Source organism: Trachymyrmex cornetzi, unplaced genomic scaffold (assembly GCF_001594075.2).
Source record: "Trachymyrmex cornetzi isolate Tcor2-1 unplaced genomic scaffold, Tcor1.1 scaffold23, whole genome shotgun sequence".
NCBI lineage: Eukaryota > Metazoa > Arthropoda > Insecta > Hymenoptera > Formicidae > Trachymyrmex > Trachymyrmex cornetzi.
In genome coordinates this window covers 4,299,987-4,320,001 of record NW_017296956.1, presented here as the reverse complement: position 1 = coordinate 4,320,001, position 20,015 = coordinate 4,299,987, and the positions used below count along the sequence as shown (strand labels likewise).

Below are 20,015 nucleotides of genomic sequence, written 5' to 3'. Positions count from 1 at the left end.
ATCATTCCTCACGGTACTCATGTCTACTACGATTCGAGTTTTTTGCAAGTTCTTTCCCTCTGCTTCATTCTAGATATTAAAATTTGTTTAATTTCTGTTGTTTCTGATTTCCGATACTACTAATCTATGTGTTATGCAGATAAGACAGTACTGATCTCTGGAAACTGCAATGTATCAAGACATTCAGCATGCAGCCCGAAACATTACAGCATCATTACAATAATATTACTTTGAAAGATTGCAATATTTTACAATATTGTTGTAATATTTCCAATAAATCATTAAAATTCTAATATTACAGCAATATTGCAGCATGCATTATAATAGTATTATTGCGCACTGTATTGCTGCACAATGTTGACGTTAATATTTCGTGCTACAGGAATTGGAACTAAAAAAAAATCACGGTATTCATTAGCTGATTGTTTGATCGTTCCGATGTTGAAAACTAAAGAAATGGTAATAATACAGTATACTAACTTTGTTAAAATATTTCTAAGATTAATTTTACCTATATGTAACGACATGCTCTCTTTAACTAGAGAGGGTTACAAAAGTATGATACAAAATGTTTTTATGAAGAATACGTTGGTATGAAAAAAGTAGCACAAACAAGAGTCATAAAACATTCAAGAGTTTAAATCAATAAAAAAAACATACACATTTATATAGTTTAACAAATAGCATTTTAATCTCGTGGATATTTACACAAAAAATTGTCTCATTGCATCCGTATAGAAAGGCCAGATAATCACGTCGTGAATAGATTCGATCAAGAGAAAAATATATATTGTTTAATGTCGACTGCGCGAATCGAGAGTTCGCAGAGCTATTATATATTTAACTATCCTGTGTGCGTATCACGATCCGCTAAATAAATATTACATCTTATATTCTTACGTATTCACGTACTCTTTGCTCGCACATGTTCATACCGTATTGCCGGACTCTATTTGATAGCACTAATATGAAGGAGCCTCCAAACAATATGGACAATGTTCACCACATTAGCAAATATCATACACACATGACATATTTGTAATTATCTATATTGAATGTAGGCCAATATTTAGCGAATGTGTACAAAGTTGACGTATACATAAGTGGTCATATCGTTTGGAGGCATCTTAACTCTTATATATACAAAAGTTTATAACTGGCAAGTTGAACATATTTAATTACGTAAATTATGAAGAAAAAGAGCATAAAACCACAGCACAGGTTGTTAAATGTGATATTTAATTTATTCAATTTAAAAAATTAAACGTTTCGGCCAATATCTGGCCACATCTTCAGTAATTACAAATTAAATCAACGCATAGGATAGATAAGTAACAATCACGAATTAGATTGGAAGAATATTAGCATTTTAGATAAAGGACAATCTTTATATAAACGAAGAATATCGGAGATGATATGCATAAAAAGTCAAACGAAAAGCATAAATAAGCAAAGCGATACCGAAAGATTGCCCGATGTTTATCTGCCTCTGCTTAAGTTGTGATCTTTCTCGCTCTCTCTTAAGTTATGTTTTAGAAATTTCGCGAAATCACCGCGCATATATATATTCGACACACAACAGAACACGATACACAGTATCTATACGCTTTCAAGATGATATTCCAATTTGTTTGTTAAAGTGCCTACGATGAAGTATAAATGTTAACGAATTGCGATATAAAAACAGGTAATGTAGTTAATTTCTTAGTAATCAACTCACAAGATATTAATTTTATCACATTTTTTATATTAAAATCTGGAAATTCTCTTTATGCACAATTCGAAACAATTTAAATAATCCTCATCTACTACGGAACATATGCGCACGCATGATAATGATAATAGTTTGTAAAGTTGACAAAATAGATATATGACTGCGAATATTATATTTTATGTATCCTATGCGTTGATTTAATTTGTAATTACTGAAGATGGCCAGATATTGGCCAAAACGTTTAATTTTTTAAATTTGAATAGATTAAATATCACATTTAACAACCTGTGCTGTGGTTTTATGCTCTTTTACTTCATAATTTTGATTATTAACCACTTTTTCGTCGATTATATTTAATTATGTACATGCGAAACTATACAATCAAAAAATACCGAGAAAATATTACTTTGAAATTAAATTGTTAGTACAAATTACAAAAAAGATACATTCGATAAAAAATATGCGCACGATTAAAAAATCGATAGTTCTCCTTTGTTTTATTTAATTGTAAATTAAATGTAAATAAAGCTACATTTGTTTGCGTAACTTCCTCCAAGATGCTCTAACATGTTCTTACTATAGGTCTTGGTTACTCTAACGAGCGCGTTGGAGTGAGTAGACCTATTGGTAGAAGTACGTTGGAGCATGCGACGTGAACAAGCCTGCTGCGTGAAAATCAGAAAGATGTGCGCATAAATTTCTCTGAATTTTTTTAGTATAAATCAATGTTCGCTAGTCCGACATACGCCTCGTTGTTCATCAATCTTTACACGCTAAAATTTTATATTTACAGATTCGTCATAATGATACGTGCTCTAGGAATATCGCAAAAAGGAAAAACACGAAGTCCGAAAGGAAAATGCCGAACTGATGACAAATCCGAATGCAACGCGTACATGTTAAGCCATTACGATTATGGTTTATCGTTCTTATTATTAATTGTAGTAAATTAATCGCCTTATCTAACGCAGCCTAGGCCGATTTACACCTTTGGTAAAAGACAACAAGACTTGTGATCACACGGCAGTTACGGTTGTGTTTAACAAATCCGAACTGCGCGAATTATTATAAATTAGTGAGTTATGAATATTTAAAATCAGCTTATACATGCCACGATGATTACTAGATTGACAATTTTATAACAAATAATCAGTAGGAATAAAGACTATGTGTACAAAAAACGCTGTAAAAAACTTACCTCGAGCTCTTTTCGATATTAAAATATTTATAATATGACTAGTGCACGTTTAGTAAGATCAAAGCTCATGTAATAGTAATTAATGACTTGAACGTAAATTCATTCATGTTAAGTACAAGTTCGGAAAAAGCTCGGTATGTAGAAATCAATACATTAATTAGTAAATTTATTGATTTTCTACGACGTATTTTTTTTTTGCGCGTCTCTAAAAACTTGTCTAAAAATACAGATGAACACAAAATCAACTTACAAAGTCGCCACGATTGTACAAACATTATACGATTCGCGCACTATGTACAAATACATCTCTCAAACTCCTAACAATCACTCTAGTGCCGTTGAGAAGCTGCTATTCATTCTGCAGAACCGCACAAAAATATCATTTCCACGTTTCTCAATCTGAGACATTCATTATTTATATATGTCACACTTGCTATGGCGAAAGAAAGAAAATTATCTAAATAAATAAATGAAGTTTAAATAAAAACGGGGCGAGTATTCTCTTTGCGATACGTACATCAAAATACTATTTCAACACGATCCCTGGCACTTGGTATTCACGTTGCTAATACAAGATGTGCGAGATGTATCGATTTACACATTCGACTATTCTCTCCCTTTTCCTTATTTTCCTTATTACTAAAATATCTCGGCTTACGTTACAATACAGAGAAAATATCGCTTGGTCTCGCTTTGTACTTTAATAAGTGGTAGACAATATACACTTATATTGGTGTTTCTCTTGATAGGATTCTAGAAATTATTCGTCCCGGAGCTTCGAACGCCTTGAGACGACAGGCGCCACTGGTCCAAATCATCTTTGCATTGATGAGATCTATATGCAATGACATACGAGAAGGAGCGATACGATCCTTGCGTAAAAAGTTACGTCTAACATAACCGCCCTTAGATCAACAAAGACTCTTTCGTAAGTAAAATAATAATTGTTTACGGTATTTTACAATCAATTATTTAAAAATAAATCGTAAACAATATACATATTTTTTTCTTGCGGTAGAAGCTTTACGTTAAATATATATTTCTATGTAACAAAAAATTGCGAGCAATGGTTATTAAATTTTTATTTATATACCTTTTTCCGCGATTGGTTCACTGTGGATCATTGAGATTCTGTATATATGTAGTGTATTGCGATCATGGCAGAACCAGTCAATAAATTATACGTATTAATTATGAGAAAAATATCGAACACATACTCGTTACTGATTTAATAAATTTTTTGACAAAAAATATCGTAAATACCATAAATCATTTTCTATTTGTAAATGTTGATGAAATTATGACAAAATATTATATACTAATTCGCTGAAGTCTGATTTTACGCTATATAGCGAGAAAATTTATGCTCACAATTTTCCAACTTCGTTGTAAAAGTGTTGGCAACATATATGCTATAATACTCATTTAAATCTCGTAGCAACACTATTACATTAAAACAGCAAGTATTGTACGATTCATTGACAAAATAGTCACAAGCTTAAACAACAAAAAGTCATGAATAATATATATTCAATAAAAATAAAGTAAGATTCTTCAGAAATGTAGCTTTCATCGACTTCCATTTCTGTAGGCTCATTATATCGTGGACGGCATTGTACTAAACTGACGGTATTGTACTAAACTGACATGTTGCAGCAGAAATAGGGGATAAATGTGTGCGAGGTTCTGCAAAATAAGATATTAGCAGGTAAATTTCTTTCTCAATTAATAAATACTGAATAAGTAGATATAATAATGCCTTCTAATGGAATCATTGATACCTTACCTATATTTACAATGCGATTATTTAGAGTTCGCACACCTCATCTGTCGTTGCAACTTTCGATTATTTTGCCTTTTATGCACACTTTTATCACACTGTCTGTCAGTATCATAAATTAATTGCTAAGAATGTGAATGGCCGCCACCATCATCGCCACCCGTATCCTCAGCTCGACGTATATCAACTGAATCGTCTCGCTTGTTATTCGTATTACGACTGAAACATTCAATTTGTCCGATATACATTGTTACATATGCACAACATAATTTACACAAAGTCACAAAAGCGATAATACTCTAAAATAAGACTCACTCTGCATGAACGTTAATTTCGGTTTGTTCTTGGACACGAATTTGTTCTTGGACAGGAGATGATTTTGTTTTTGATGTAAAATCTGTTTGACAATTATTGGCTCGTTTACTCTTCCTGATAATAACTTCCTCTTTACTATTCGATTCTTGTATCAAATACATTTCCAATATTTCCACCATTGCTTTCAGGCAATTAACAAACAACTCAGCATTCTCAGGCGTACAATTAGACTGTAAACGTATTATTAATTACGTTAAGGAAAATTAAGACTAGCTCCTCAAATCCGATAATGATCCTTAGTATTAAAACTAAATAACCAAAAAAATAAATTAAACACTAGAATTCAGAACTTACATTCGTATAAAGGCCTGCGAATCTCCAAAGACCCCGAAATCCGCAACTTTGCAAATAATGTTGCAAATGATGTTGATTTGAGTCTTCACAGGCAATCATGTTTTGAATAATCGTTTGTACTGCATTTAATATTACTTGATCTTGACAAGAAGACAATACACTGTTGATCTTCGCATCAAGCAAGTTATGTCTGCAAAGAGATATTCGGCAAGTTGTAAATATTTGAAAATAGACTAATTTCTTTCCTATCTATCTCTAAGAAAACTTACACGACTGGGAAAACTTTCGGAAAAACTATAGTTGCTTCCGCTAAATACTCATAAAGAATCCGCGTTTCGTTTTCGCTAGTGGAATATTTTACTAGCGTGGCCAGCATAGTCAGCACCAAAGTCTGCGTTGAAAAATCTGTTAACACTTCCGGATCGAGCAAAACGTTATTTTCGTTGCTTAAACTCACTCTCGTACTCCGATCTCTCTGTAGCGAAAAAAATATAAATATGCGATGTTAGTTTTCTCATTATGTCGACTCACGATAAGATTAAGAAAATATTATAGTAACAAGACATTTTCATGTTTCCCCCAATATGAATAGTTAAACACAACTGCATCTCAAACTGCATTTGAAAAAAAGGAAAAAAAAAATATAAAAATTGTTACTAAAATGACAGAAACCAAAAGTACCTGTTGTTCTGTGTTGTCGGTCGACTTGTCGTCCTTTGCGCTTGGCACGCTCAAGGATCGCTGCGATTTAAATAAAAGCCGGCCAGTCTTGTTAGTGACAAGTTGCATGGTGTTTTATATAATCCAGGCAGGCACAGGCAGGCGCGGGCACACACCAAGAGAGTAAACAGAGATGCACGGAGGAATAAAATGATGTTATATGCGCAACAAGTCTACTAGTATTAACTGGGAGTCGGATAAAGAAGTATAGCAAAACGATAGAAAAACCATCACGCGAAATTAATTTTCGTTCAATTTCGTGCTTAAAAGCTGAGGTTTTGATTTATTTTCATGTGCGTCAAGAAACTCAAAAATAAAACATAATTGAAAAGTTCTATATCAAGAAGATAAATAAAGTAGGATACATACTCAAGGTATATAAATTTTCAGATAGATAAATAGATGGATATAGATACGTTTTACTATAATTTTATAGATAACACACATACACACACACAAATTTTTAGGCAGTGGGTTTTTTGACGAACAGATATTTCTTGGCAAAAGTGAAAGATTTTTATCAAACAATTCATAAAAATACGATAAGCGAAGCTACTAATAGTAATAGAAGCAATATAATTTATCGCGCAAATTACGCATATGAATATTTTATGAGAAAGATAGTTCATATTTTGTACGAATAAGCTTTGAATAATTTTACTTCGTGCGAGCATCGATTTTCTTAGGATCATGCAGTGCATTGTTTCAAAGTAACCTCATGCTCTCTGTATGCTCGAGAGTGATTTCTCTTTAACTTGCTAAGTAAGAAATTGTGTGTGCGAGAATGGTGCTACATTTTGATATATTTTACATAAACAATTTAAAAAAGTAAAATTTTCGGGACGCAAAAGTTTGTATTCCTACAATATTTCCAACGAACAAGTTATAACTACGCGCGTTGCTATAATTATCGCTGTAGCTTACAAAAGAGAAATTCTTGAACAACATACGCGCGCGATCGTATAATTACATAATTTATACCTGTGCAGATTGTTTTTGTTGTTTTGCTTGAGTAAGTGCTGATTGATCCAGTAAATCCCAAGTTTTCTGCCTTCTACTTGTAGGATTAGAAGCTCCAGGCATTTCCTGATAGGCATACAATCATCTTATATATTATATTTTATATATGCTATATTACAACAAATAGAAAAAAGATAGTCACCGTATTGCGCGACGGTAAAGTGTCAAGAACGTCTGAACTGCCTGATGAATCGTGTAAACTTTTGTCAAGTGAATGTCGGATGTGACACCTACTACGAACCTCTTCTGATACGGCCACTAGCGCTGCGGAATAAAATTTGAATAGATTTTTTTTTTAATCTTGATATAAAAATATTGAGCTTTCGATCTCTCAAATCAAACGTACCAGTTAAGTAAGGGACACTTTCAGGCGTTACTTCAAATTTATCCCTTTTGGAGGGTTTAGCTATGATTGCCAGTAACATGGTCAATACTCTGACCGTCCTGGTGACTGTAGTTGGTGTAGGATGCCTATAGCCTTTCAGAAGATGACCAACCAGCGCGAAATGAAAGTTAGACTTAAAGGATAAGCCTACGGTGTGATCTAATAGTTTAAATTGACATTCCAAAGGTTCACGCGTTGACATCATTACATGTTCTAGTGTCTAGAAAAAATAGTGATAGTTTATTCTCTATTGTTCTGCATATCGAGAGATATTGAAAAATTAATCAAAATTCGAGAAGAAATTTCTGCAAACCTTCTCGTCGAAAGTGCCTTGCGAATCAAGTGTATGCAAATTTTGCTCTAGAAGGGCTAGACCGGATGCGTATAACGACGTTTCGTCTAACTCTAGAACGGATGTGGCAACCCAAAATAAATACCTATGTATTGGGGATTCCTTAACAGAAAACGATAAAACAGATTTAATACGGAATGTCAAAATAGAACGAGCTCCAAGACGCTAAACGGGGAAGAAACTTACAGGTCTCAGAAGAGGTTGCAATCGTGTTAAGCACATAACAATAGCCTCTATAAGATTAATGTCGTTAAAACTTTCAAGCGCCTTCATCAATATCTTCAGTAATTGTTTCATATCTTGATCCGTTATACTTTTGCTGATACAACCAAAGACGATGAGAGCCCTCGGCTGCAAAGCTGGATTTAAGCAGAAAGCAAAGTTCTTCGCTAACGAAGTCCACGTTTTTAACCAATCGCATTTCGGAATATCCCGCATGCAAGCCTCTATAATCTCCAAAAGAGCGTCGGTTATGACTTCCAAACTGGTTAAATAAAGTCTCTCCTTGTCCTGCGTTCCATACGCGCTTCTTTGATCGCTACTGAGCCACTTTTCATTCACGGGTTTATTGCTGTAGTTTGGATGTTTGTAGAAGGCTGTGCCAGCAGCAGATTTCACCTTGCTGATGCCGAACAATAGGTAAAACTTGGGCAATGAGAACTCGTCTAGGCTCATCCGTAGTATCCTATTTGTATCTTCGGTAAACGCAGGCGAACTGCATGTGCACAATGAATGAATACTGTTGATCACTAAACCGTGAGTGGAAGCTCGCATAGTCAAACTACCAGAACATAAGAGCAACGTCACCGTATGAAAGATATATGGCAAATGTTTCCCTACATCCAGACAGTTATTAAAGGATAACATCAAAAGATATCTCGCTAGGATCGCTATGTCGCTCCACATTATATGCTGCTCTAACTGTGTCGTCGGCGACATGCACGTTTTGTCCACTATTCGACATACCTTGTTAATCAGTTTCTTGGCGACCAGTTCCACGTTACCGGACGCCAGAGCAACAGCAGTGTCAGCCATAATCTCGGCCATCGGCGAACCTAAGCCGTATCGTGCGCTACGTTGAAGAAAAATATCAAGAACAACGTCTATCAGTTCCGGCAACATACCGATTGTGCTCCAGATCTTAGCCTGTATACTCGGATACATTTCAATCTCCTGAACGGTTAACGTAATCAAATCGTCCAGGATCTCTGTAACCTGTTTTTGCCGCTTACCTTCGTCGTGAGGTTTGTAAAATCGCACGAGGTTGCTGAGCCACGGCGTCATATATTCCAGGCATAAATGTTTCAGTTCAATGGTCGATTCCCTGAAGCCTTGTATGCATTCTTTGAGAAACTCGAGCGTGAGATGCGGATCGTTCGTTGCCAAAGTCTCACTCAAGTGCTTGATAAATATGGTGTTATTCGATGGTATGCAGATACCGGACGTCTCCAACAACTGACCTTCTATTTTTAAGCCAAACGTTGCTGTGAGCGCGCATAGGTGATTGTACGCGGCAGTCCGAAGATTAGGATCAGGACTACCGAGATTCAGTAAAGCCATGTTCAGTAGAGTACCAGGCACATCTTTAGGCCTGATTTTCGAGTGAACGGACAAAGAGTTCGGATGCGATAGAGTCCAGCGACTTCTAATGTGAGCTATATTCTGCACGATGCTGTTGCAATCACTGTGAGCGAAAGTCAGAGGTCCTGCTTCGTTGGAAATGCTTAGCACAAATGAATTGTCATCCACTAAGCAAACTTCTTCTATCTCGGACGCATAATAAACATCATTTAAAAGAATGGATTGCGATAACACTTTAGATCTATCTGTATGCGTTATCTGTAGTGTCGTTGGTCCGATCTTCACGGACACCTTCATTTCTTTATGAGATAGTTTCAAGACGCCGGCGAAGACTTTCAAGTCTTCATCCAGAGATAATGTTGCTCCAGGTAACTTTTGTTGTTCGACATCGATCACGTCATTTAATTTTCCTTGTCCATCGATAAAAATAATTTTTCGATTACCTTTCAATGGTGCCAGGATACTATCATGATACTTTGTGTATTCACGTACCCAGTTATTACAATTATAAATGTATACCGCGTGAAGATTTTCATAAGCTGCCACAGGTAGAACGTAAAACCATTTTTGCAAAAATTCTGTCCTAAACCGATTATCTGAACACGTGTGAGTAAGATCGACGACTACATCATATGGAGAATGATAAAAAGGTTTTAAAGTTAGAATGACGTGATATATCAGTAGATCGCCATTCGTTTCGCCAAGTCTAAAAATCAAAGTTTAAATGATAAATTTTTCGCTATACCCTGACCGTTATTTTATATCTTATAACGATTTGCGCTTACTTGAATCGTCGTGAAATGTAGTAAAATACTGGATAGCCTTGTTTGCTGGTGCCTGCTTGATAAAAAATATTCATGCTTTGGATACTTTTAAATTCTTCTCTCTCGTGCATATTATATTTCATCATGATCTCTTCAAAATTAGTGGACGACATGTCTTTATTCGCCCATCGTGACATGCGAACGTAAGTAGCAGAAAAAAGCGAGCTGAAATTCAAACATGGAATCAATTCGCGATTTATATTACGCCACCGCGATGATAACGTAATCAAAGCGAGAATAGGTTCAGAACTCACTGCGAATCCACCGGTTTATGCTCGGGTGGCCCAAGATACGCTAATAACGTAGCCATTTTGTCAAATGGTCTTCTTCCGACAGCTTTATGATCTCTACTACTACTAAGATAGTCTCCAATTCTTTCTTGATGATTCCACAACAACCTATGCAACGCCAATACATTGGCATCCGAAACGAATGACATAGGATGATTGGTTTGATCAATTGTTTCGCAATCCGATGCTATCTGTATGATAAATCGTCGACCAATCTCAAAGTGCGTTCTTAAGAAATTGTTGAAAGGCAACATATGCTGCTCCTTGCTAAACTCTACATGATTTGCAATGTTCTGCAATATCTTTGACATAAGCATTAGGCCTCGTTTAATTTCATGTGGTACTGGTTTATTTATGATACCAGACTCTTGAGGTGAGACGATTGCAGGATTAATGAAACGAAGAAATATCACCGTTCCTACGGCTACAATGTTACTTTGCGGAGATTGCGGAAATCTCTTGCATAATACTTGATACAGGCAGTGACACATAGAGCGTAACTGCGGAGGAAACCTAAAAAGAGATTTTAGATTTGAGCATTACGTGACTTTATTGTAAGTTGTAATAACGATTATACTTACGTATCTGCAGATGATACGATAGCATTGAACACTTTTTGTGTCAACATGATTAAGTTTTCACCGTTTTGTTCAATATTTTCGTTAGGGTCAATCCTTGCGCTATCTACTTCAAAATGAATTGTTGAGTTGTCCAGTAAAGGTGTAATGAGAGGCTCGAGTAAGCCTTGCAAGTAGCTTGTGCCATAAATTTTAAAGCAGAAGGACATGATCTTACTTCCCAGAGTATTACCGCGAAAAAGAGTCTGTATACAATCAGTTAGCTCGACTTCTCGGTAGAGCATATTCCATAATAATGGTGATAACAAATGTTTTGCGTCAAACAGTGTCACGAAGACACGCGCCAACTCATCCATTTGATTCGTCGTCACTACATTAGCCAGTGCCATGGCGATAGGTAATTCGCCTTTGTCACTGATCATTGTAACAAGTTGAACTAACTGTTCGTATCTGTCCGCTAGCACAGTTTCGGCAAGAGTATCAAATTCCGTGCCCTGCTGAAGAATTTTAGTCAACACTTCCATAAATGCGGCTCGCGTCTGTAGATCTGTGTTGTAGCCCAAATCTAAGTAAGAAAAAAGTTAAAGTTTAATGATAAAATAATTAATTTGATAGTAACTGAAGAATTGTCTAAAAAAGTAAAGTAACAAATAAAATTAAAAGCAGCAGACTTGTCTTTAGGACTTATATAATCCATTCTTCTAGAAAACTTTTGAATTAAAACCATGTAAACTGATTTATTACGTACGTATGGAGTGCCTCAAACCACTGTCTATATTCGCACTAAGAAGATTACTCATAGCTTGAATAGCAGTGTTGCGCAAAATGGCTACTTTGTTAGTCGTTAAAGTAGGCCGAGGCACAACATCTTTGTCTTCTGATGTTGATGATGGACCGTTACAGTAGTTCATTAATTTCATAAACAGCGTAAAATATTTCGAAAAAAGTTCAGATTTTGCTTCCATCAATTCAACACGATCAGAATCTTCAGGCTGTAGAGGCAGTCCACGTAATAACGCTCCTACTGCTTCCATGCTAGCTTGATCCAAATCTCTATAGAAAGTTAAAGACAGATTTGATGGTCATAATTTTTTTGCATTTTTAACATAGAAGTTAAACGTATATGAAGTAAAAACAAAATATTTACGTGGCATAAGTTAGGATATCGTTGGCAGTTGTTGAAGAATGAGGATGTGTACACATTACCCACTCAGTTAAATATTCAACTAGTTTGTTACGAAATTTTAACTCCTGTCTAAATGCAAGATCGTCCCGTCTCTTCATCATAGCTTCAACTAGCTGGCATAATTTGGTTTTAATTAAAATCGAATGCACCGTCTTGTCCAAGTGCCTGACGTATCTAACGATTGCCAACATCATGCCTTCGATGCTAGTCACTCCAAGATACTCCGATGGTTGATCCGTCGTTGAATCCAGAATATTTTTCATTATAAATATAGTGTGCTCAATAAATTGTGTGTTTAAATCCGAAACCACCACATGACCATGTGGGTCGAAGAATTTCTCAACAAAATTTTTTATCTGATCGAATAATATTGGATATAGAGCAGGACTCATCTCGTGTGCGACCAACTCCTTTACATGTTTCTGTATTTGATTGCCAAGTTTCTCATTGTTGCAAATTAATAATCGTAGCAAGTTAAATACGAATTGTGTCACTGGACAACATTGTGCTTCTTGATTAGAATTTGATAAACCTGAGACAGAATCCTGTTGTTTTATCAAACCCTTTTTATGCTCCGGATTAAAAGGGAATACACCATATGGTGGTTTATTAGGTGAACAACGTTGTAGACATACTCCGCCCAAAGCGCAAAGGAACCCTGTCATGTTAGCCCACTCGTTAATTTGTTCTTCCATTTCGTGTTCTGAATTTTGGTGCGCTGCTCTCCGTTTTACATTGCCGCGACAAAACGGCTCTACCTGTACATCCTCAGTTTTGCTTTTAGGATAATTGGACAACTGCCGTGAAGTTGCTTCCCAATTTCTAAATGTTTCTTCCCAAGCCTAAAAATATGAACGTAAAATCTGTCAATTAAGAAAAAAACTATGTTTGATGTTTGTGTTAAATATACAATTTATATTATGTTGTTTTACATGTATATGTAGAGATAGATTTCATATTACACGTAAATACGAAAAATAAATATATATTAATGTACGTACTGGTTGTATACCATTTACGCAATGTTCTATCTTTCTCAATAAAGATAATATTTTTTTTTGTAACGTGACACGCCCTGAAATAAAAAGAAACGTTAAAATGCTGCATCAATACAATTTCTTCATTTAACAATCAATTTATTAGAGAAACAACAATAAAAATATAAAAATAATGAACAAAATTGGAGACAAAGACTCACCGTAATTATATTCCTGATAATATAGTTTAGTCTCCCCGTGGGCTATTATCATAACAAGATCTTTAATATTCTACTACAGATGAATAAAACTATTTTATTAATTAAAGTAGAAAAATTGATTCAAAGATTTACAAGTGAATCTGGGAGAACATTTCTCTCCATCTGTTCTGAGTATTCTCATAAAATCTCGTTAGAGAAATAAAACTCACCAGAGATCAATACGGTCGAAGCTTGCGCCAATTCTAAATACAGCTGATAATTGGGAAGCAAACAGGTCACTACTACTCCATCGCTGCCACAAAGAATTTCAGCTTCTTCGCATAATAGTGCAAAACAGGACATGGATACCAAAACAGCCTCCATGTCTATGCTCCATAAATACATCAAACACATGACCTAGACACGTTACAAATTTCACAAATTAATTCTAATTGGGCATATTTTGCGATAGTTAAAAGTCTGTACCTCAAGTTTAATATGTGCTTGTTTACTAATCACAAAGTGGCTCTCCGCATTCGCGTAATCTTCGCATTGAGAAAGGAAAGCATTCCTGCAACTCAGTATCTCGCGAAGCCATTTAAGTATAGTTGTGTAATTGAAAATTTGATGTTGAATCAATTTCTGAGAGATTGAGAAGACGACTTGCGAACTGGCGTCCCAGAAAGTATCAAGCGGCGCTTCTGGATTCCACGCTTTGATCTTATCTGGATGGTGTAGCACTAACAAAGCCTCCATCGCTTCATGGGCGATATCTGGCATCGTGGGCTGATGAACTAATGAGACAAGTCCGTTAATCAGCTCTAAAGTGGACTTTTGTATTTCGTGACCAGCTGTACCGTAATTCTGTAAAGTGTTTTTGAGATATAGAATGCATATGTTTTTTTAACTATTAAGTAACAAATGTTATATTTTTCATCGATATCCTATTGTAGACGCTTATATTCACGATCGTCTTATATTAATTTATTAATAAAGAACGTACATGCAACATTAACATAGGGTCCACGTGAATGAGTTGCACCAACACCAATAACAAGTTTTTGGAATTGGCCATCTCCTCTTTAGACTTGAGAGAAAAATTGTGAATCATGCGCAACGGCGTATTACTACAGTTCTGCGTCATTTTGTTCAGGGTATCAGTAAACATATTCCTGAGGTCTGTGCCGTATGAATATACAAGACTGGTCTCTGGCCACCACGGTAATCTCGGCTGTGTGAAGATCCTGAAATATGACATCAAACTTGGTCAGACTTGTTAACAATTTACAAGATCCTCGTTCGCGATCACTACGAAAAGAAAATATTTTCGGCACTTGCTTGTATAATGAGCTGACTAGGATGAACTGGTATGTTGACGGGTAGTTGACATTCAAACAAAACTTAAAAAAAGCTTCGTTGTTGACTGGATCGATACGAAAGGAGCTAACGTAGCAATCGATCATCAAATCGATGTCCTGCGCGCTATAATTCTGTCCGCGTGAAAATGGTTTCGATGGGTTGAAGAGAAGGCTCATTAAATCGTCCATCAGTTGCTGCGCCAGAATTAGGACAACGTTGGTGATAGAATCGTTGCTGACATACGTGGCTGCTTTGATAAGATTGACGCATGTGACAGCCGCAGCCTCAGACAATTGGCGACTAGAAGAGCTACCGTGCATTCTTAGACTACGCTTCACGTTGTCGATGAACTGCTTCTTCTTCGAATACCGTGGAGAATCGGGTGGCCCAGTGTCGGCGTTCACGATCTCCAACACCTTGGGCGAGAGTATTAACAACATCACCTGCAACGGCCAAACAGAGGCCGCGCGACTCTTCTTCTCGGCGACGAACGTGTCGAGAATGTCGAATAACTCCTCACACGCCTTACTAAGATCCTCGTTAGGCTGCTTCTGCACATCGGCAAACTCCTGCGGATACGTGTCCATCCAATTCCAGATAGCTTTCTCCAAGGGATTCATAATCACGAGATACGCTGACTTCTTGCCAATTAGTTGCCGGACTTTCTGTATAATTTCTGCAACGATAGCGCGTAAACGCGCGCGTAAGTGTACAATGTATTAAATTTTCCTATTATGCGATCGTGTAACGTTAATAATCATCGCCTACCGTTCAGTAATCTGGTCAATCTATGGACATCGAAATTGATATACTGCATCAACTCAATGTCACTACAATCTGAATTCTCATCCCCGCTATTGGGCAGTTCCTGAAGCCTGGCAGATATCCGGTTAAAGACCGCGTTGAAGAAATTCAAGCTTAAAGCGAACAGTACTTTGCTCGCTAAATCCCTGATCATTTTCGTCTGTGGACTGTCGTAGGGCATACCTGCAAAAAGTTACAATTATCTCTAATGAATCAACTACTAAACATGCGCTTTAATTCTCATATGATCAGGTATGGTATACACATAGAAAAATATTATTCTATTGTAAAAAAGAAATGATTACTCAATTTACATTCTTCATTTTTCAAGTAATGCTTATCTTTAACATAAAGAATATTTTTTGATAATAATTTTAAAATATACTTAGTAGAAATTTTAGAAACACTCATTATATACTTGAAATAAGAATTTATTTTCTTTTGAAAAATATTATAAAATTAATCGAAGAAGTGACTTCATATATTATACAATAAAAATATTTTTAATTCAATAATCTTAACTAAAATATTAAATTATTATAGAATTCAGAATATATTTTAAATAAATTTAGTGCTTGTGATGAACTTATGATACTCCCTAAAATCTTTAGAGTAAAATTTAATTCTAAAGAGTGACAAAGAGTGACAATTGAGTCAGTGTTGAAAAAGAGTGGCTCAATTGATAATTTTTAAGAATGAAATTTCACACTTTAGAGTTAGATTCCGCTCCAAAAATTTTAGAGAGTACATTTACGAATATATAAACTTTTAAAGTTAAAACAAGGAATTGTTACTTGTGTACAATATGTATTTTTCTGTATGTACAAATCGATTCTGTAAACGTTACAAGGTCAACTTATCTCAACAATTTTCCTTGTTTCGCTCACCTATGAACTGGCATATCTCCCGAAGCAACAGTTTCACATTCATCGCCTCCTCGAATTTCGTTGTGTCTTTTGGTGTATTTGCCAGGCACTTCTCCAGCGTGTCCAGAACGATAATGATGGACTCCTGCCGATCTTGCTCTTTGGATTGGAACGGCCGCTGACTGCTCGTGCTCGGTGTGAGCTCACTGACTCGTTGCAGCATCTTCGTAAGACCAGATATAACGAGAGAGAAACGGTACCGAGAGATCTCTATTAGACATTTCTTGCTCCTCTTTTCGTTCACCCGAGAATGGGGACTTTCGGGACCGGAACGACATGGCAGCTGTATTCAAAGGAGTGATCTCTTAGACAAAGATAAACTAACAATAAATGTACTATGTAACAAAAATAAATTAAGTATGTGTGTCGAGAGTACGAGTAGTATTGTTGGATGAATCCATTTTCGTCTCCCGTGGGTGATTATCAGGATGGAGGAGGCACGCCTGAAAGAGGCATTAAGAGTGAAACGGAACAATCTTTGAAATAATGGTAGCAACAAATTGCCTGGACATTGGAGGAAAACATCAATTTATATACTCGTTCGACTCTATCGATTCCGGTATTCCCTTTTGTTCGGCGTATCGGGCAACGGGCAGCGCGGTTGAGCTGTGCGTATAGGGAATGCAACTTTCATTCATGGATATACCCATCCCATTCATCGACTCGTATCAAACGTACGAACAGTAAGAGAATTCTTTCTTTTTTTACCGTCATTTTTGCGGGGATAGGCAGACACGAGCGCAGAATCTCGTCCTGTAACTCATTTGATATAGCCGGAGATTCGTTGACTGTCGAATTCGTTGATTGTTATTTTTATATATCGCGCTCTATATTATACAGTGCTCCACGCGAATTTATGTATCGCTTGTAAATAACGGATTTCGTAATTGGAGCATGCACGCACGCACGCACGCACGCACACACACACACACACACACACACATAAAAGCATTTCCTCAATTATATTATTCTCACGTTAATCAGCGAAATAGCGTTCGTGAATCATAAATGCTCGTTGCTACCACTTCTATCACTGTAGATTATCTTTAACCTTGGTTTAACTTATTTTTCATCTTTATCTCTCTAGTTCTAAGAAATAGAAAAGGATAAAGAGCAAATTAAAACGAGATTAAAGTTAATCTACGTTGGTAGAAATGGACAAAAGTCACACGAGTTTACACCTCGCACCCCTTAATAGATACGTTACTGTATATACACCTTGATTGAGCTGCTCTTACGGCGAGGTTGACTGGAGGCGGAGGGGGCGAAGGTCAAACCGCACGAGGGGAGCCAGGGGAGGAGGGGCCATCTTTGCAAGAATGCATCTTTTCATGAATGAACGAATCAAGGAGGGAAGGAACGACATCGTATTCTCGGGCACGATGATATACCCCCCCACTTTATCGATACGCGCTCAAAACGTATCACCGTCTAGCACGATTATAGACGATTGTTTCTTTTTTTTTTTTTTTCTTGGAAAAGATAGATCATCGTAGGTATTCGAAAAACCTGTTCAGTTCGATTCTTTCAGCCACGTCTACTGGCAAACATTAGATTAGATCAACGATTAATCACATGATGGTTTAATAATGGAAAATCTAACATGTGGTATCTCGAAATTGTATCAGACTTGGAGAATTGAATAATGCTTCGATTATAATAGGTTGTTCTGTATATATTCCGTCAATTTCTGTAGGTATTATTTAATATTTGATTTATGTAAATAAATCTTTTATACTTGTTTTTAAATATAAGATTCTGACGTGTATCACTCTTCGTTACAACAGTATTCCAAAATTTTCGATTATTAAATTTTATTATTTCATCTTTGTCTTTATTGTTCAAAAATTGTATTCAATGATCGATTTCCTTGTAAAATTAAATTTACATCATATCCGAAAGTCGTACGCGATACAATTTATGCATGTGTAGAGATGTCTTGTAAATAAACATAAAACAATAGGAATCTTTCAGAAAACCTATGTCTGAAGTATTGATACAAAATCGTACAGATAATTATAATCTTCCTCATCAATCTAACATAACGATGCCTTGAGATTCTTGAGAATATTGTAAACATTCAGCCGTTGCCGTTATATTCTAAATATTTAGCAGTTGATGAGAACGATCTCTAAACGTCTACGTCCATGAATTGTTTCTTATGCCGTGTGTGCTCGCTTCAAATATCGTACACATTCCTAATACCTAATTCTCAAGTTCAGCACGTATTAGGAGACAACGTTGACCAACTCAAAGGTATATAAATCCGGCTATCAGTCGCATTTCCGTCCTTGCAGTCGTTGTTCAATAAGTTGAAACATTTGTTCGAGAAAAATCATCCACCACCCCGCGTACCACAACGAGTGGCGAGAGAGCTCGAAATTCGATAGCCGGAGAACGGGGGGCGCGAGTACGGCGGGAACGAGGCCGACGGTACCGGTGTAGTCCCAAGGCGCGCCCATGAAAGGCGTTGACGAGGAATCGACGAGCAGCTCGGGCAAGTACCGTAAATGCATCGTGGATGTGACATTAGAGGGAGGAGGAGGAGGAGGTGGAGGAGGTGGTGGCCGTACACCGGAAGAGGGTGGCGAGAGCGAGAGGAAAAGAGAAGAAGGAGAAGGAGAGGGCGAGCACGAAACGAAACGATCAGGAAACAAAGACAAGGAGATCGACGCTTCTCGTATCGGAGCATTGCCAATCGCCCACCTGATCCTCGAAACGCGTGATCACTAAATTCGCCCATTCCCCGGGCTTTTGCGTCCCCATCTCCGTCCGAGGTTCACTGACAGGCCGTTACCACGTACCACGAATCGCCAGCTCGCTACGAGCTGCGACCTTACGTCATCATTTATGAACGTTGACTGAACGACCATCACCGCAGATCTCCGAATCGCCCCCGATGGGAGGGGCACTTATGGTGGTAGGGCAACGAAGATGATCGAGTACAGTCGGAGGTATACGACCGTCTCACCGACGCACCAATTGTGCGCTATGTGCTCAGGAATGTAGCAACGAACCGAAGGATCCTTAAGGATAAGAAACATATTCTTTAGATTCTATTCTTTAGAAAACAACTTTTATTTCGAAAATATAAAAGAAAGAGGAGCAATTGAACATTTTTTATTAAGATACAATTTTCAAACATCAATAATTTTTTTCTATATTACATCTTTTCTTTAGGACTATTTGCTTGTTTAACGTTAAAACATTCACCCTTTTTATCTTATGATTTTGTACAATTTTATCACGTTATATTAATTGTGCTGTTTCAAACGATAAAATTTTGTTATTCATTACAAAGAATGTTACAATTAATGATACACAACTAATCTATTGAGAAACTACAGGGGATGATAGCTTCGTACATCCCTGATTCGGTCAACTCTGGTGCACGATCACCCCTCCTTGCAACCACGTCATTCATAACTGTGCAACACGGCCTTGTACCCGGG

At 36.7% G+C, this 20,015-nt stretch overlaps 1 protein-coding gene across 2 annotated transcripts; it reads right to left on the bottom strand.

Annotated features, from left to right (window-relative positions):
- Positions 1-4,509: 4,509 nt before the first annotated feature.
- On the bottom strand, positions 4,510-19,579 carry Nf1 (neurofibromin 1). 2 transcript variants are annotated; one of them, XM_018506841.1, is made up of 25 exons: positions 19,270-19,579; positions 16,525-16,846; positions 15,602-15,820; positions 14,813-15,509; positions 14,478-14,718; positions 13,961-14,338; positions 13,705-13,891; positions 13,496-13,537; positions 13,299-13,372; positions 12,259-13,139; positions 11,860-12,164; positions 11,115-11,676; positions 10,498-11,046; positions 10,205-10,408; positions 8,025-10,125; positions 7,800-7,940; positions 7,448-7,706; positions 7,244-7,365; positions 7,063-7,167; positions 6,043-6,129; positions 5,631-5,836; positions 5,362-5,551; positions 5,008-5,237; positions 4,699-4,911; positions 4,510-4,598 (listed from the first exon to the last, which is right to left on the bottom strand). In XM_018506841.1, exons 1-24 carry the CDS (start codon positions 19,327-19,329, stop codon positions 4,818-4,820), a joined length of 8,256 nt encoding a protein of 2,751 aa, XP_018362343.1. In that variant the 5' UTR covers positions 19,330-19,579; the 3' UTR covers positions 4,510-4,598; positions 4,699-4,817. The 2 variants fall into 2 exon arrangements, with proteins under 2 accessions (XP_018362343.1, XP_018362342.1); XM_018506840.1 differs by lacking the exons at positions 14,813-15,509; positions 15,602-15,820; positions 16,525-16,846; positions 19,270-19,579 and having other exon boundaries at positions 6,043-6,102; positions 14,478-14,710.
- Between the last annotated feature and the right edge of the window lie 436 nt (positions 19,580-20,015).